The 19982-nt window shown below is 42.3% G+C and overlaps 1 protein-coding gene across 1 annotated transcript in view; it reads left to right on the top strand.

Annotated features, from left to right (window-relative positions):
- Positions 1-1959: 1959 nt before the first annotated feature.
- The window catches only part of sh2d3ca (SH2 domain containing 3Ca), a 76368-nt gene continuing 58345 nt past the window's right edge, over positions 1960-19982 (top strand). The window contains exons 1-4 of the mRNA XM_079582586.1: positions 1960-2064; positions 6380-6637; positions 8031-8433; positions 10818-10857. Coding sequence (XP_079438712.1) covers positions 2046-2064; positions 6380-6637; positions 8031-8433; positions 10818-10857 — 720 coding nt within the window. The 5' untranslated portion in view covers positions 1960-2045. The remainder of the gene's footprint in view (positions 2065-6379; positions 6638-8030; positions 8434-10817; positions 10858-19982) is intronic.

The raw sequence follows: 19982 nt of genomic DNA, 5'->3' as shown, positions 1-19982 counted from the left end.
CATCTTTTCTGCTTATTGCCACATTCTTATTTTCTGTATAATGGTCTCAACTTGTATAGCACACTTATAATGCTGACCAAAGTCACGGGTATTCTTAGGTGGGAGTTTCATATGTGGTACAATATGTGAACAGGAAGAGGCAAGTCATCTTCGCTAAAACACCCAAAAGGTGAAGGAAACGCAAAAAAACAACAACGAAACACCATCCACACTGTGTACTATTTTTATCATTGATAAACTTGTTATGTTCACCAGCAGTGAGGAGAATCGTCATCTACTGTGTTTATGAGAGGCACAAATAACCGGAAAGCTATTGTTGCAGATCAGATGCTTTGTGGTGGAAGTCCAGCCTTATCTGCATTGGTATTTCAGTCTTACAGCACTTTGAGCTCATTTACATGGACTGTTTACTGCACTTCTGTCACACCTCACGTTGACTCACTGTACACTCACTATAAAACTGACCTTATCGTCCAAGTCTCTCATAGCATTTACATGATGCATTGCAAATATTATTGCATTATTGCAAATATGCACCTTTTCATTGAGGCAACAGAAATATGTTGACTTTATCTATGCAATACAAAGGGGAAATATGAATAGTAATTTTTGTGCATGTGTCTCTGGGGAACTATTTAGAATAAAATATGTAAAGTAGATCTTAAAATAATATATTAGTCACCACCAGCAGCAGTGCATTGACTATTGTGCCTTGTTTAACAAAAGAGTACATTGGGAATGCTTCGTACAAATGTATATCAATGCTTTACACTGCTGTCATAAAACTTTAAAATAATATTTGTATTCATAAATGTTGTTTTTTCATGAATAGGCCACCATTTTTACATGCTGAGATATCTTAGCTTAGACGAGTTGATGTGTACCTGTCTGGTCTTTGTGCGTGCGCTCAGTCACGCAAATGTTGGTAGCATTTAGCCTCTCCTAGTATAGGTATAGCTCCAAAGAGCACTTCGACGTCTGCTCAGTGAAGTCGAAGTGCTCCTAATATGCTACCAACATTTGCGTGACTGAGTGCACGCACAAAGACCAGACAGGTGCGCATCAACTCGTCTAAGCTATATCTCAGTATGTAAAACCGGTGGCCTGTTCCTTTAAAATGACATGGTGATTTGATAAATTACCAAAAGTAATGGATCCAGTTTATGCCACAAAACAAATAAAAACAAACTAACTAACTAACTTTTTTTTTTTTCTTTTTTTAATGTGACTGGCAGCAATATGAATACTCAGTGGTGGTTTCTTGATTCACCATATTACTTCCATATTTTCTTTCATTTCCTTTCGTCATTTAGAAGAAGTACAAAAATGTAAATTTGTTGGCCACGCCCTCCATTTCAACCCCCTAAATTTCATTTTTCTTCAAACATCAAAAAAAGTAAACATGCCTCAAATTTTACTCTTTTGCTTTAAAATGTTGTGTATCAAGATCAATGGTGCCAAGTTTGAAGAAAATCCAAGAAAGTTAAGTTGAGTTGTGTAAATCTCCCACGGACTGGTCTCAAAGGCTGGAGAATAGTGGAATAAACGCTAATGAATTTTCATGTAGTGTCACAGTAGTAAGTTTGTGAATCACCATCATCACCATTACTGCTAATGGTGATGATGTTCAGCCTTAACAGCAGGGTACAAGTCATTTTTACACGATCACTTTAACTTGCAAATCTCAACATTTTAGAGGGAGAGTCTTAATACTTTTACTTTTTGCAACATTTGACATAAGTTTTTTTTGGTATATATTAGTAATGTCTGTGGTCCCCTGGGTGTCACATCACACTTCACACTTCACTCTTGTTTCTGTTGTCTAAACATGGCCCCTGACTTCTCTATAGTGATGGTTCGTCTCTGACAGCTCTTGTCATCTCATCTTTTCATTTCCTGCTAGTAGTGTTCATCATGTCAGTGACAGGAAGTGGCGCGGCCCAGCTGTAGCTGCTCTCACTTCTGTCAGATGTTAAGAGTACCAGTGTGTATACCTGCAGCACTGGGTTTCAGCAGCTTCACAAAGCACAAAGTTCTTTCACAAAATGAGCCTGCGCAAGTTCTGTAAGTAATTCTTTTAATCATGTGCATTGTTTTGCTTTATGTGTTATCTTTTTATGTATAAGTAACTAGATGTTTGGTACTACTGCTACTTAACTACCTCAGTCTCCGTCTTTACCAACTCATACGTTCATTAACTAATTTGATTAAGTCATTCTGCAAAGCAATACAAACACATTCTGGAGCATTTCAAAGCAACTTTTAAATGTAAAAGCCTCACTTTGTTATATTTTCTTCTCTATTATGTTGTTGCTATTGTCAAGGCTAAAGAGCAGGGAGATTTACTGACGAATAACATTACTTTGAAATAATTACAGTTAAGCGGAAGCAAAACTGGCACCGAAATAACTCCTCAAGTAAGAGTAAAACAGTTATTGTCGAAAATACAGAGTAACTGAGCAGAAACGTCTGAATTATGCATTCGTTGTGGATCTTTCTCATAGAGTAAACATAAAATAATGCTAAAGTTCTGATAAGTCCATAGAATACATCATACAGATGTGTGATGGGTTTAAGAATGCCGTTTTTTAAAGCCACACTGCGCAACATTTCACAAAATAATTAAAATGAAATGCAAGCATTCATTTTACAATTCACTAGCCAGGACCACATCACAACAATGTGCAATTAAGATTTTATTCACAAGGTTCTAGTGTGGAGTGAAACTGGGCGAGACTGTGGGTGGGAGCTCCGTCTCGGATGAACCCAGCTCTTCGGGACCCCCCCCCCCCCTTCTAAGCAGGAGAATCATTGCTGGAATGGTAGAGACATGAAGGGAGGGAGGGTGGGGTCGACAGTTTCAAACAAACTGAGATGTCGAGGCTTGGCTTGGTATATAATGGCTCGTGAGTAATTAGAGGCGTGGTTAGGTGAAAGCAAGAGTGGTTGGTGTGCAAAGTGTGATCGGTTGAGGCGTAGTCCTGCTCCCGAACCTAGTCAATAAATATTATAATAGGTTATGTTCTCATCCAAATCCATTCTTTGATTATCCACTGCAAAAAATGCGTTTAGCTGGTCCTTAAGAGCATGTTTTGTATTGCTGGCAACAGTTTAATCCAAAATGTTACACAGTGTACCTTTAAACAAAAATGAAGACACACAAACTTTACATTTGGGTGTCCAAACTTTCCTCATCGAGGGCCACATATTCAAGTGTATATGGAGGGCCACATATCAGTGGTCAGGAGGAGGTTTGAAGTTAAACTAAATCTCACATTCTTCTAACCTAAAAGGCTCTCAACTTGAATGCGAGCTCTGTGTCATGAGTAAATATTGTTTTTAAGTTTTCATCATGTGGAATTAATAAATGGTGCTCCGACTGGGGACTCCATTGTTCTGCTGGGGGACTTCAACGCCCACGTGGGTAACGACAGTGAGACCTGGGAGGGGGTGATTGGGAAGAACGGCCTCCCCGATCTGAACCCGAGTGGTGTTCTGTTATTGGACTTCTGTGCTAGTCACAGTTTGTCCATAACGAACACCATGTTCGAGCACAAGGGTGTCCATAAGTGCACGTGGCACCAGGACACCCTAGGCAGGAGGTCGATGATTGACTTTGTAGTTGTGTCGTCTGACCTCCGGCCGCGTGTCTCGGACACTCGGGTGAAGAGAGGGGCGGAGCTGTCAACTGATCACCACCTGGTGGTGAGCTAATAATAATAATAATGCCTTACACTTGTAATGCGCTTTACAAGCCTGTATTAACAAGTTTCTCAAAGCGCTACATTGTCGTCATTATTCATTCACTCCATACTCGGTGGTGATAAGCTACTGTTGTAGCCACAGCTGCCCTGGGGTAAACTGACGGAAGCGAGGCAACCAGTCTGCGCCATCGGCCCCTCCGACCACCACCACTCACTCACACACCACATTCACCCCAGCTGGATCCGCTGGCAGGGGAGGAAGCCGGTCAGACCTGGCAGGCCCAAGCGTGTTGTGAGGGTCTGCTGGGAACGTCTGGTGGATCCCTCTGTCAGTGGGGTCTTCAACTCCCACCTCCGGAAGAGCTTCACCCGGATTCCGGGGGAGGCGGGGGACATGGAGTCAGAGTGGACTCTGTTCTCCTCCTCCATTGTCGATGCGGCTGCTCGTAGTTGTGGCCGTAAGGTCTCTGGTGCCTGTCGCGGCGGCAATCCCCGAACCCGGTGGTGGCACCCGGAAGTAAGGGATGCCGTCAAGCTGAAGAAGGAGTCCTACCTGGCCTTGTTGGCTTGTGGGACTCCTGAGGCAGCTGAGAGGTACCGGCAGGCCAAGCGTGCTGCAGCTCGTGCGGTCGCGGAGGCTAAAACTCGGGTCTGGGAGGAGTTCGGGGAGGCCATGGAGGAAGACTATCGGTCGGCCTCGAAGAGATTCTGGCAAACCATCCGGCGCCTCAGGAGGGGGAAGCGGTGCTTCACCGACACTGTTTACAGTGCGGGTGGGGGGCTGCTGACCTCGACTGGGGATGTCGTCGGGCGATGGAAGGAGTACTTCGAGGACCTCCTCAATCCCGTCGTCACGTCTTCCAATGAGGAAGCAGAGGCTGGGGACTCGGAGGTGGGCTCGCCCATCACCGGGGCTGAAGTCACCAAGGTGGTGAGAAAGCTCCTTGGTGGCAAGGCTCCGGGGGTGGATGAGATTCGCCCTGAGTACCTTAAGTCTCTGGATGTTGTAGGACTGTCTTGGCTGACACGTCTCTGCAACATCGCGTGGCGGTCGGGGACAGTGCCCCTGGATTGGCAGACCGGGGTGGTGGTCCCTCTCTTTAAAAAGGGGGATCGGAGGGTGTGTTCCAATTACAGAGGAATCACCCTCCTTAGCCTCCCCGGTAAGGTCTATTCCGGGGTGCTGGAGAGGAGGATCCGGCCGATAGTTGAACCTCGGATCCAGGAGGAACAATGCGGTTTTCGTCCTGGTCGTGGCACACTGGACCAACTCTATACCCTCCATCGGGTACTCGAGGGTTCGTGGGAGTTCGCCCAACCAGTCCACATGTGTTTTGTGGATCTGGAGAAAGCGTTCGACCGCGTCCCTCGTGGTGCCCTGTGGGGGGTGCTCCGGGAGTATGGGGTCCGGGGCCCTCTGCTAAGGGCTGTCCGTTACCCTGTATGACCGCAGCAGGAGCTTGGTTCGCATTGCCGGCAGTAAGTCAGACCTGTTCCCGGTGCGTGTTGGTCTCCGCCAGGGCTGCCCTTTGTCACCGGTTCTGTTCATTACTTTTATGGACAGAATTTCTAGGCGCAGCCAGGGGCCGGAGGGTGTCCGGTTTGGGAGCCTCAGAGTCTCATCTCTGCTGTTTGCGGACGATGTTGTTCTGATGGCTTCAACGAACCAGGACCTTCAGCACGCACTGGGGCGGTTTGCAGCCGAGTGTGTAGCGGCCGGGATGAGGATCAGCACCTCCAAATCCGAGGCCATGGTTCTCCACCGGAAAAAGGTGGCTTCCCCTCTTCGGGTCGGTGGGGAGTCCTTGCCTCAAGTGGAGGAGTTCAAGTATCTCGGGGTCTTGTTCACGAGTGGGGGACGGATGGAGCGTGAGATCGATAGACGGATCGGTGCGGCGTCAGCAGTGATGCGGTCGCTGTATCGGTCTGTCGTGGTGAAGAGGGAGCTGAGTCGGAGGGCAAAGCTCTCGGTTTACCGATCGATCTACGTTCCCACCCTCACCTATGGTCATGAGATTTGGGTCATGACCGAAAGGACAGGATCGCGAATACAAGCGGCCGAAATGAGTTTCCTTCGCAGGGTGGCTGGGCGCACCCTCCGAGATCGGGTGAGGAGCTCAGTTACCCGGGAGGAGCTCGGAGTAGAGTCGCTGCTCCTTCACGTCGAAAGGAGCCAGCTGAGGTGGCTCGGGCATCTGTTTCGGATGCCTCCTGGTCGCCTCCCGCGGGAGGTGTCCCAGGCATGTCCTAGTGGGACAAGGCCTCGTGGAAGGCCCAGGACACGGTGGTGGGACTATGTCTCCGAGCTGGCCTGGTGTCGCCTCGGGGTCCTCCCAGAACAGCTGGAGGAGGTGTGTGTGGATCGGGAAGTTTGGGCATCTCTGCTGAGACTGCTGCCCCCGCGACCCGGCCCCGGATAAAGCGGAAGAAAATGGATGGATGGATGGATGGATGGAATTAATAATTCAACATTGGTCCGAGCGCCATATTTGGCCCCAGGCTGCGTTCGGGCACCCCTGCTTTACACCTTTTTCACAAATAATTAAACCTTTGTAAGTATTGACAGTAAAATGATATTACTCAAGTAGGAGCAACAAGTAATGTGCGAGAAGTACAATTTATTCCAAAGGTTCAAGATTGCCTGTCTTGCAAATAACGTTCTCCCTTGTCCTCAGCTTTCAAGTGGTTTGGGAGCATCACCAACCTTCCCTTCCGTCGCTCCACGGATAAGTCTGAGTCCAAGTCGAGGCCTGCAGGGTGCAGTGCGTCCCCTGATGGAGTCGAACCATCGAACACAGGGCCAGGGCACACTGTAGATGACCTGGAAGCCATGCGCCCACGAACAGCTAGCTACGTAAGGTCCACGAAGGGCTACAGTCACTTGGGCACTCTGCCACGCCTGCTCCGGAAGAAGAAGAACAAGACCAAAGAAGGTTTGTGCTCAGTAAAAAGCTACAGTAATTCATTGATATTTCAACAATAGCTCAGTTTTATAGCTACTGTAATTTATACTGTACTATTTTACACATAGAATCTACAAATACAGGGAAAAGCTGGACAACATTGACATCTGTGTGTTTGTCTGTTTCATTGTTTAATGTCTGTGTCATTGTGGTTTCCAAACTGCTCCTGTTTGTAATTAGTAACATTGTTGCAGCCTTTTGAGGCAACTGCTATGCAAACAATTTGATTTGATCAAGTTTGCGGACACACAGCAGTGGTGAGTCTCATCAGCAACGCTCTGTCCATCTCAGACGACCGACACAAACTGCTTCACAATAATAAAACATGTAAAAATTTCAAAGTACACATACAGTACAATGCAGTTTGAACTCGAATGCCACCACTGGACTCATCCATAAAGTCTCAGCCTTTCGAGGCACAATAGCATTGAGTGATTGACCTCCCTGAGTTACAACTTTATGGTTTTGCCCAGGTGACCTCAGGCTTCGAGTGAAGCTGTAGGCCTCGATTAAGGAGCCTGTCCGAATCAAAAGGAAAGCACCAGAATGTTTTAAACAATATCCTTTAATATCCCCTTGGTTCCGCACATGAGCTGTCTGCCCACAGTTGGATGATGTTTTTTTTTTGCTCTTTAAATGTTTTTTATTTGTACAAGTCTGCACTGTATAATCAATTTCATCAAGTTTGGCACCAACTGTTGTTTCTTTGTCTTTGTCTGCACTATGTGCCCAGAACACAACTTCCCCAAAAGGGACAATAAAGTTTAATTCATTTATACAGTTATCACTGGGTGATATCTATCTTTAGAAAAAATAACTTTCTTTGAAACCATGCTGTTTTTGACATGAGTGAAGTCTCCATTGTTTTTTTTTGCATTTAAAGGGATATTTCAGGATTTTTGGCATAGGGCATCATGTCCTAGTTATCCAGAGTGTTGTTGATTTCTGGAGATATTCTTTTCTTAAATTCATGCTGTTCTTATATTTGAAGAGCTTCGTGGCGCTAGGCTAGTGCAAGGCTAGTGCATTTCTATGGTATCATCTAGCCTGCATTAAAAACAGTCTAACCCACTCCACAGTGCACCTGAGACAAATCACTTATATCTCATTATCTCATTCACCCTGGCCGATGGCACATGCTGTAGTGGTAGTAGTAACTGGAGCACTTTAAGGAAACCTACAGTCATAGAGAGGGTCAAGAAGGGTTGATGCAAACTTCCGTCTGTAAGGTAACCGCATCATCAATTAAAATCATCTAAACCGTAATGCTTTTCTGTGAATGTGTCTAACGCAATTGTTTTGTACAAAATACAAATCTTTAAGGAAAAGTAACTTCCCATTGTTCGTCTTCTGTTTGCCCCAGAGTGCCCCAAAAAGACCAAAGACTCGTGCAACCTGGGCAGGAATCAAAGCCAGCGTTCTGTGGGGGGCCAAGACCACTGTCTCAGCCGGGCCAGATTGGAAAGCAGACCTGGAGCTAAACCAAGTCCAGAATCCCAACCTAATCCTTTCGCTCCGCATGAGGAAACAGGACAAAACACAATCCTCCAACAAGACTCCACTGAGTCTGTGCCAGAGGATTTGTCTCCCCCTAGTGGCCCATGCGAAGACGTCCCGCCAGACCCTGGCCAAGCAACAAATGATGAGAAACAAGGACAAATAGATTGCAAAGCTACAACATCTCCAAGATCGAGTTGCCTGTCTGTAATTACAAAGGAGGACAAGGATCTAGCGACTGCCACCTTGTCTGAGCAAAAACATGACAGGTATGCCTACAAATCTTTTTCTTTTCTTTATTTCTATTGTTTTACCGATAAACTTGGATTGACTAGTTCTAGATCACGCGTAATCACTTACACTTACTTGCGTACTCTCCTCAACATTTTTTGAAAGCACGTGCAACTTGACTCCGTCAGTCAGCCATTATAAAGTTTGCAGTCGGTCATTGCCCCTTAGGTACAGACGGGGGCGCTCTTGTGCTGCTCCGCGACACCTTGGTCTAGTTTCGCCGCGCTCAAAAGTTTTTATTGGAGATTGCCATTGGAGTTTGCGCACAGTCTGTGTGGAGTCTGTGTCATTTAAAGGTTGAAAAATTGTCTGATGAGCGTGAGGTAAGACAAGACATTTCTACGGCAGTTGTGTTGATTAGATAAGGCTGTTGATTTGATGCTGCTGGTAAAATACAACTCTAACTGTAATAGACTGAATGATGATATTTTGCATAGCTGATCATTTTTGCCCCATGAGGAACGCACAGGTAGGTTTGTGTCTATGTGTCGTTTCTGTTGGATTCACTCTTTGTATTTTTCTATGTCAAGCCGATGTAGATTTTTTATAAAGACGGAACTAAAGCTGGCACAGTGGCATCACCAGGGTGTTTGTGTGACTGTGGATCTGCGCATTAACTGGACCGTGGGAAATGCAGCTTCGTGGTGCAGGGTCAGTCCGAGATGGGACATCTAAAAGCCCCATTCTTTTTCAAGTGTTTTTTATTTTATATTTAAACTTCACCAGTGGCTCTGAACTGAGATCTGTAGAAGCATACAGGCCTTAGTAAAAAAAAACATATACATGGCGACACGTAAACAAGCAGCACAATCCCTCTCTCTAGGTAGGCTACAGCAGCGTTTTTTTTCAAGCCTTTTTCTGTGAACTGCATTTGGAGTTTCTGTGTTCTGCATTGTTTGGATACTTTTACACATGGGTTTTATGTGTAAATTTTTTTCACTGCGAGTCCGTACTAGCCACAAAGGGCCCAGATTATATTTTTTTAAGTAAACCAACAGCTAGTTTATGAGCTAAAGATATGTGAGACCTACACATTTCTTCTTCTGAAACACTGAATAGGCACCAGGAGCCCCCCACACGTGCAGCACAGAGGAGGCAACACAAGAGGCGCTACAGGAAACAAAAAAGGGTTATTCGTGACTCGCAGCTAAGCCACACTAATCTTCTATCCCAACTATTGTTCTGACTGATGTTTGTTCACTGGAGAACACAATGGATCATATTTGTCGAGCGGAGTGTTGTTGTGATGCCACAGACAGCGTGTGGAGGGGGCGTGTCGGAAAGGGTCAGAGGTTCTTAAAGAGACAGAGGCCTATTTCAAGTCATTTGCTAACGCCATTTTGAAAGAGCAATTTTATACAAGGCAGTTATTCTAATTTACTGCATTGACAGACCAACAGAAGGTTTCGTCATCATTGTAGTGTCCTATAGACTGGTGCTATGTGGCTGAAAAAAGCATAATACCCCCTCTTTAAAGTATAGAAACATCAGAATATGTAAAAATGATCGCTTTAAATGTCCGTTTAATGTTTATTCAAGACTAATTTGTTGGGAAAACACAGTATTCTACATGATATATGAGAAAATGTAGTCCTTATTTGGCTTGTCATCCTAGGATTATGGCGGGTCATGACAACGGCCCAGTTGAGAACATAGATAGGCAATAATATAGTCATTCTATTCTGTATACAAATGCATTATACATTTTTGCACACACGGATTGCACAAAAACTATGCAAATGAGGCATAAAGGGCCACCAGAGTTTACTGCACATCGCATTTTGAAATCGGCATTGTTTCGACATTGGCTTCCCACTTTGACCACATCCAGTTCAGCTCAGTTGGTTGCAGGCAGCTTAAAAAAAAAAAGGCGTTCTGTAGTTGCTCCACCATGGGACCGATTAACATTCACAGCTGATTCCACAATCGGACACTTTGATCTGCTGTCTCTCCGCACTCACGAGAGACACAGCTTTGCCCCCGGCCCGCAGAGACGATCACACTTTGGGGAGCTGTACCGATTGATGTTAAAACTTGTCCTGGTGTGTAATTGCCCGCTCCTTTTAGCTCTCTCTCGTTCTGTAATGCAAACCGTACCCAGTGTGTAGTACAGCGCTCAGACCGTCCACAAGGGGGCTTTAACATGTGATTTGTATCCATCACGAGTGGAGTTATGGAGCCCGAGAGAGTTAAACTTAATGCTCACTGGGATATATCATATCAGGGTTGTGGAAAGACTGCTGGCATGTGGACCGTGGGAAAACAGTGCCGGTGTAATGTGTACTGCACCTGTTACTGCAATGTTTAACCATGTATTGTATCTGAATCCAATAATGACTGGGTTTGTCTGTCTTTGTTGTAGCCACATGAAGTCCATTGAAGCTCAGCCAGAATATGTTCAGGTGAGTTCAGTTTCTCTTTTATTTTCCAACGTTGCCAAAACAGAACCTCTTGTGCTTTCGTCATTTTTTGATGTGTTTTTGTTGCTTTTTCATCGTTTTTTATATTGCTTTTTTGTCGTGGTTTTGCTACATTTTTGTCACGTGTTTGTCACCTTTTTGTTGCTCTTTAGTCAGTTTTTGTTGTATTATTGTTGCGTTTTTATCACGTTTTTTCGCTCTTTTGTGGAATTTTCATCCACATTTTTGTTGCTATATTGACGCTCTTTTTTCAAGAAACTGTTAGATTTGGGTAAAGCCAAACTGGAGAAAATGTGCTCGGTTCAGGTGGGGGTTAAGATGTTTAGCACTGCGAAAGTTTTTCAGTCACTAGCCTATTTTAGCCCTTTGATTTTGAACAGTAGTTAACAGTAGTACTACAATGGTATAGCATGGTATTATATTTTAATTAACACACTTCACATGATATAATTAAACTCTGTTGCAGAGCCCAAAAAAGACTGTACTTCCAGCAAAAAACAATATTGGAGTATTTGGTATTGAGCAGACATTTTCTTTCACCATGTTGTTGTCGTGGTGGTGCGCTCAGTTCTCATTCAGGTTGAAGGGAGTAAGACATTGCAACTGATTTCAGGGCAGACTCTAATTAAAGTATTTACACTGCTTCCTTAATTGAAACATATTGGTAACTATATAGGGTTATGTCTATGTATGTCTATGTATATTTTGTATAGTTGTTGTGCGGCATCCTTTGTGTTCAAGACAGATTTCTGGGACAAATGAAGGATACTTGAATCTTTTTATATAAGATATTGTGAAGCTGAAATCAAGCTGTACGCTCTCAAAACTACTGAATGGGAATGTCTTCACAAAGTTACTGTACATTCCCAGGATCTTTTCCCACTCGTGTTTGTGTCGAAGTAGAAGGGCGTTTCAGTTTTTGCTCTATCCATATTCCTCTCCCGATGATCAACCATTTACTAGGTATATGTTCTGCCAACGACACAAGGAGGCAGATTTGACTCCATTATTCCTCCTATATGTAAATGAGTGAGTCATTTTCTGCCTGAGATACCGATAACCATGGTTTACAGCAGCCTGACCCTTCTTTGATCTCCTTCTGAATGAGATGTTTAATGTGGGCTTTCAGACATAATTGCGTTGGATAATTAGCCCCCGCCCACAACTGTTATCCCCTCACTTTGCATTTACTGTAATATGCCATTTAGTTAATTGAATTTTGACTTGGACATTTCTCGCGTAAGCACTGTGAACCAGTGAGCTGTTCGTATTAGTTCCAATAGGTGGCGCCACTGCATCAAGCTAAATTTTCTGTTGCGATCATCCTGCTGCACTTTCCTTCATTATTGGAGTTAACCCCTTAACGCCTGAACTAATTTCCCATTATATAAAAAAATTTATTATCAGTGTTTTTGCTTTCAAGCTGATGCTAAATTAAGTGGAGATTGTAAATTTTTATGTCGCACATAGTATAGATATAGTTTTAGGTATGTTGCCAATCGGCAACAACAGGCATAAGTGCAATTTTGGGTATGTTGTAATTCGGCAACAACAGGCAAAAGTTGTAAATGTATGAAAATGACAAAATGTATTTATTCACAATTATTACAAATGTAAATGCACTGTAAGATACACTGAACACTTGTGTATTCAGGTTAGGATATTAGAACAGTAAACAGAGCGAACGCTTTTCACTAAATTCTTGCAAAGTGTTGATTTTGAGCAGCTGATGCCGTCCTGCAGCAGCAGCACTGGTAACAGGAAGGGCATCAGGATGTTCAGTAACATCTTCATTACTGCTGTTCCTGTCATCAGTGCCTTCCCTGCTGCTGCTGCTTTCATCACCTGATGTAGGGAGGTGAAAAAAAAGCACTTTATAAAGGTGCAGACAATTTATCTACAAAATATCTACAATTTTTATGACTAATTATCATATTTTGCTCCCTTTCCTGAGGTTTTATAATACATTGTACATCAGATACCTCTATTTACCATTACTTATTTGCAAATTATATTATAATTGCACATTATTTTCGGACGTGGAACTCTTGTTTGTGGTCCAGTAGGTCCACCTTGTGGTCGCTTTGCAAACAACACCAACGGTTTCATTTTGTTCTGTGTAAAAAAAGGGCTAACTTTTTTTTTTATATCTTTGTATGTTATTGTTACAATGATTATAGAATTTCACTAAAATGGCATGTTCTAAAAAACGTTTTAGCACTGTAATACATCTAAATACTACTAAAATGCGGTCACTGTGGCCACCAGATGGAGCTACTGCAGTTTTCCTTTATGGCCTGATGTTGCCGATTGGCAACGTACCTAAATCTTCAAATAACAAAAAAAAAATCCATCACACGAAGTTCATTCCAATCAATAATCTAAAGATGGAAACAAGGAGCTGCTGCATAATTTTATTTTAGCACAACTCAATTTACATTTGAAGATTTCATCAAAGTTGCTGCCTCGATTTGCAGAAATGCTATTTCCGCTAAATAGCTACCATGACCCGCTTGTGGTTCCTTCTCTGACCGGTCCTACGAGAAACTAGTGCTTGCAAAACGTTCCTAGGTACGGCATGGATGTGCGCAAACAGGTATCAAGGGAAAACGTGCGTTATTTTAGCCACAGTCTGGCAAGAAGAGGTATGTTGCCGATTTACGCCAATAGGCGTTAAGGGGTTAATGTGCATGTATAATCATTTTTTACTTTTGCCATCTCTATTCAGGAAGTGAGACAGTAGTAGAGCAGGATGCATGTATTGTTGAATAAACAGGAAGGCCTTAAGTCCACTGTGCGCTTAGAAACTGTTGTGCTATTGATTATACATCAGAGGCAGACGGTAAAAGGCTTCTCCTATGACCCTGACCCGTAATTCTTTTGTAAAACAAATACAACCGTCTCCCGTGGCCATAACAAATTGACTTCAGTCGAATCCCTGTATGCCTCCCTTCACAACAGATTTAGAAATCTAACCGTGTGCAGTGAACTCCACTACTGTAGCTTTGCATTGAAATGAAATCTCCAAAAGAATGGAACTGGAACTGATATGTGCTTGCATATGTCATATCTAAATTTGAATATTCAGGTTTTTCTTTGCCTGCAGTAGCTGGATGTAGTTAGAATAATGGCAATTTCTTCACACCAAACAAAGAATATGTGAATAACAAATAACTGTTTGTGTCTAGGGCTGTCACAATAACACAAACCAACAAACTAAACTGACAACACAGATAAAATGAAATCTTTTTTTATTAACGGTCCAGTTTTTTCTAGATCAAGGCCATGGGAACCCAGGGTGCTGAGGGTGCTGCAGCAACTCCTAGTGGATGATTTGCACATTGCACACCATAATAATAAATAGAATAATAATATAGAATCAAGGGATCACAACATGGGACTTCTCATTCATTCATTTCTTTATCCATATTTTGCTAACATTTTCCTCATGCTCTCATTTGTCCACTTTGCATCTCTGTCCCAGCACAACAACCACAGGCCCTCCCCTCCTCTATGCCCCCCCCCCAACCCCTTCACTTCTCCTCCCTCAGACGCTGGCAGCCATCTCTCCATCTCCCTGAAACATTTATGACAGCTGATGTTTAAATCAGGAGCGGGCCTCGGCGTGCGCACCGTCTCATAATGGGACAGACCACACCAGTGACCCCCCCTCACCTCTGCCCGCTTGGCTCGTGCCTCGTGACATGTGCTTGCAAACACACGTGCCCACATTTCAATTATGTCTGACAGCTGGATGAACAAAAGAAACCCAGAAATATATCAGAAACGAGCACTTTCGGACTATTTTCATCTCGCTTTCCGTAACATATCGGAAAAGGTACAAATTTAAGACGAAACACAAAAGCTGATTCCATTTGAACTTTTTCAAGACTGAAATGTGAACTATTGAACCAGTACACGACTCACATGAATATTCAGAACATGTCTGTAGATGTGTAAACTACAAGGTTTTTCATAATGATAATAAAAGACCACTGATGTCAGACTTATTATGCCTCAATAACTGCTGGCTTTGCATTGCGCTAATTAAAAGTAAAATCATGCCGCCCTAGTCAAAATCTACTTTGAGTGGTGTCTGGCGGTGGCTCTCTCTTCAAAATGATTGTGTGCCTTTGATTTTAGCCTGCAGTTCAGCCTGGCTTTGTCTCCTGTCCCATTTTAGCGTTTGATTAAGGGGAGGGGTCTGGGCGGAGGGGGGGGCGGTGGGGTGAAGCAGGTCCAAAACGGGAAAAGCAAAACACATTAAAAAAAAAAAAACATCAGAAGAAAATCTCAGCTGTGAATCTATATGCATTACCGAGTTTTTGATTATGCGCGCGGTTTGAATTTCCAAAATCTGAAATGAAAGTGTCTTTGTTAGTGCCGCCTGATTAAATCTGAGCGCTGCCCTGCGGGAGTGTGTGCGCGCCCATGTGTGTGTGACAATTACAGTGCCTTGAATTAATGCCGTGCCACTGTAAATGAGAGGGGAGGGGGTTATAAAGAGTCTCAAAAGCACCCCTGAAAGTCATCACCACATGGCCTGCGATGTTCAGGGTAAGGCATGAACCGTAAAAAAAGAGATGTTTCAGTATCGCTGCTTAGGGCTGCTTAAACAACGAAAAAATAATAATCACGATTGTTTTAGTCATAATTGAAGTCACGATTATTCAACGATTATTTGTTGCCTTTAAAAAAAAGTCCATCTTTATTTTATTTATTTATTAATAAAAAAAAACTGCCGAATATTTTCCTGTTTTCTGAACAGTCATAAAAGTACAAATGATTTCAAGTGTGCCTCGATTAAGGGGAGGTCTCTGTTTCACACCTGCCCCCTGCTGGCCAGCCCTCACACCTGCGCAAGTAAACTCAGCAGCGCGGCCTGATGACATCATCACACAGCGCTGTTTGTTTTTATGTCAGGCAAAAGCATGAGCCACGGTACATGAAATGTGGAGCGGCCTGAAATAATGCAAGTCTGCTTTGTTTCGTGAGATGGCTCCGGATGGAGAAGCAGGAGGGCATCCTTAATAATCGTTTTTTTTTTTTATAACAAGTTAACTCATTGACCCCCAGCCATTTTCAAATCAGAGAGCTCCCTACTGCCAGAGGTTTTTCAGGATTTTGACTGAATTTTCAAGACCCACAGAAAATGTTTGTACTAGGTTCTATGTCAACACCAAACCAACCAAAAGAAAGATTAGACTCTTCTTTCATCTAAAAAAAGAGTTTGTTTGCACTTCTTTCCATTCTTTAGTAATCGTCCGTAGAAAATAGGTGAAATCACCCAAAATGCTGGTTTCTGATTAAAAAGCTGAGAAAACAAGCTTTTTGTAATGAAGCAGAACAGTTTCTTTGACGCTAATATTTTTTTCTTTAGTGACACATCAAAAATCTGAACAGTGGTTTCCTTAAAACAGAAGCACACTCGAGAGAGAAGCAAAGAAACTCCTTCTCTGTCGTATGCACTGTGATGAAAGGCGCAGCCGGACGCTAGGGGTTAGCATTTTTAGCATGCTTGTCAACGGCTTTTTTAGGTCTAATACCTGTCTGCTTCCTTGATCCTCCACCATGATCCAACAGTCTTACTATGAGAACTACCGCTAACCAAAACCTGTTCAAGTGTAAGTTGCCTGTATTTTTCCTTACGTTTCACCATTCTCTCTGAATCTTCTTCTACTCTCGTACCTACCCATAGTCCTTCCCTCATCTGAGATCACCATCTATCAAAACAAGTAGCAACTTTACAAGTAGCAATCTTTACATGGATGTTGCATTATGCTTTACTGCACCCGTCCCCACTGAAAAACCTAATTCATGTCTGTAGACGAGTTAAAAGGATGAACATCCTCATCATCAACCAAAGCGTACTCTTTGTTTTTCTTTTTGGAATGCATTTTGCTGAAGTGCTGTGTTTTCTGTCTAGTCAACTAACCAGTCGTTTTGTAATCCTGGCTTGGTGTTCGTTTGTCAAATCTATTGTAACTGTTGAAATTGTTACGTATTGTTTGTTTGCTGCTCGGTTTATTGTTTGTGCAATTTCAGCAAGTGCAATGTTTGTATTAAAGGAAGTGATGTTAGTTCTCAATAGTTACTTTGTTCAAATAGCATCCTTTGACATCTGTGTAGGCTACAGGCTCGTCCTTGTTTAGATATCACTAAGATAATATTAATCTAAGTAAATTTGTTTTCTTCATCCAGATTAAGAAATGTTACTCTGGCAAAAATACTTCATCCAAAACATAACTCTTTTGGAACTTGTACCTGTAAGATGTTTTTTCTTTCTCAGTAGTCAGCAGTAATCTCTCTATCAAATTATGTACGAGACATTTATCGGTGATAGTCCTTCTGATTTCTTCCAGAATACACCTCATATTAAATTTTTTGGGTGGCCCCTGTTGAAAAAGAGTCATTTGAGCCTGTAAATAAATGTGGTATTTTCTGCTGGTACAGTCAGCAGTTGGAGCAGCTGCTTTCTGGCCTCTTTATACCGTATCTCAGCCTCACTCTCATTTGTAACTCATATTGCTGACAGTCAGCACAGTCACAAACGCTTATGTAAATTGCCTGGTTGCCCTTGTAATTAAGATTTTAGTTTTTTATAAGTCATAGCCGTGAGTGCTGTTCTGGCAGTGGTGGAGTATAATAGAAAATGTGTGTGGGATCAGATAAAAAGAATGAGCATACTTGAATGAAGATGTTAGTGAGTTACAGTTAGAATAAAAACAGAACAAGCTTTATTTTGTAGGCATTTTACAAAAACAAACAAAGGGTTGATTGGGAGGTACATTTCTCTTATTAAAGAACAAGTGGGTCGAGTGGGTGCTCAGCAGTTTGCGATCGTCCTTGGAACAGTTGTTGTCATTGTCCTTGAGACACTTTTCTCACTTCCTGTGTGAAGGTGGTGTGTGTGAGTGCGGTCGATGTTGATCAAAGGGGCTGATGGCCATGGCTACAGTAGTAGATTACAACCACAAAGTGCGGCGTGAACGAATATTGCAATGCACTGTGTCTTTAAGTGTGCAAAAAACACTCTAAAACTGTTGTTATTTGTTATTAACCTCTGAAACCCCTCCTTAACCAGCGCATTTTCTCCAGTTCGGCTTTACCCAAGTCTAAAAACTTAAAAACAAGCATCAAAACAGCGATGGAAACGAGGATGGAAGCGCAACAAAAATGTGACAAAAAAAGCGTGAGAAACTTGCCTGAAAAGCAACATAGAAATGACAAGCAACACAAAATGGCCAAAAAATGGCAAAAAACAACAAAAAAGCAACATGAAATGACGAAAACATGACAAAAGCAACAACAAAAATGATGTAGTCACCAAAACAACAGAAACACAACAAAAAAGAGTGACAATATCACAGCAACAACACTTTTGTAGGTCTTAGCTTTCAAATGAGGTGTCACACTCTCTAGTCAAGATGCTTTTAGATTTGGGTTCAGCTGAACTGGGAAACATGTGCTCGGTTCAGGCGGGTCAGGTTAAGAAGATTGTGTGAATGTCAGTGTCTGTATTTAACCCACTAAAAATGAGCAGTTGAAGTAATAAGCAGCTAGAACTTGAAAAAAATCTTAAGATTGACTGAAGAATGTTTTATAAGTATAAAAGCCTTGTGTATACAATGAAGCTTTGCAATACTATTTGAAATGCCATTTAGTGATCATGCAGTATGTTCGGTTTCTTGTGTGTCCTTCAGAATTGTATTGTGCTTTTTGCGTGTTGCACTTGCTATACCTGCACATTGCTTTCAAGGTCAAGCGCAGCTGTCTGTGTGCATCAGGCCACTGAGAAGCACACCCAGGAGGTCCACAATGAGAAGTAGCACATTGATCCCACAACAATGGTCTTTCACTCCACATTATTTGCACCATAAGCATCTGTGTCGTTTCCACAGCAACACACTTGTGCAAGTTGCTGTCATTTTACTACAGTAACGGAAGGATTTGTCATTGCACAGGAGATGTTATAGAAAAACAGAAACTTCTTTAGATTGGTGACATGATATCCAAATGAAAACGTCAAAAATGTTATATTATTGTCCATCCATCCATTTTCTTCCGCTATTATATATATAATAATATTATTAATATATTATATATATATATATATATATATATATATATATATATATATATATATATATATATATATATATATATATATATATATATTATTATTATTATTATTATTATTATAAATATTATTATAATTTATATTAACTGATAGCCTATACATAGCCGATGACAGTTCCGAAGCAGAATTATGTAGTACTACAACATGTAAAACTATCTACTGAAAATGAAAGACAACTGATTGACAGTGGCATGTTTATGTACTTTAATCATTGCTCCAGAAGATAACAGACGTAGCAGCTCTGTCTGTCGCGCTACAGCAGGATTTACTAAAGATCTGCTTCACTCTGAAGACTAAATGAACACATCAAAGAGGTAACAGAAAACCTTTCTCTGTGATTTTTATAATTTGTCATGTCAACAGGGTCTGAGTCAGTGTTTAAGCTGCTCAAGACATTAGCATGCTACCGGTTAGCATTTAGCTGCAATGGTTTCAACACGATAAACACATGTGTGGCTCACATCTATGAACACTGAGGAAATTCTACAGTAACAGCTCAGCTCTGACCTCGCTCACATGTTGTATCCAGGCTAGATGTTTGGAGTGTTCAGGGCTTTCTCTTGGAGAGGCTTATCGTGTTGAAACTAAATGCTAACCGGTAGCATGCTAGCGTTTTGAGCTGCTTAAACACTGACTTACTGGTTTCTTCACATAAATGTGCGTGCGCTCTATGGGGCTCTTGAGCAATGATTACATGATAACACAAAATGCCACTGTCAATCAGTTACCTCTCATTTATATCCTGAGTAGAGATATTGTTACATGTTGTAGTACTGCATAATTCTACTTTGTTATCCAAAATGGCCACCATAGCAACAAAAGTCCCATGACTGAAAGCCATGTAGTAATTTCAAGGTCAATAAACTAGTTTTAAGATTTGAAAATGTGCAATAAACACCTTAACATACAAATATCCAATGAACATAGTCCCACAATCTTGTGAAAGCACAATTTTCGCTGTCATCCT

Source organism: Gobius niger, assembly GCF_951799975.1.
Source record: "Gobius niger genome assembly, chromosome: 2".
Lineage (NCBI taxonomy): Eukaryota > Metazoa > Chordata > Actinopteri > Gobiiformes > Gobiidae > Gobius > Gobius niger.
Note: the sequence above shows the minus strand (reverse complement) of the source record. Positions and strands in the feature narration are given on the sequence as shown.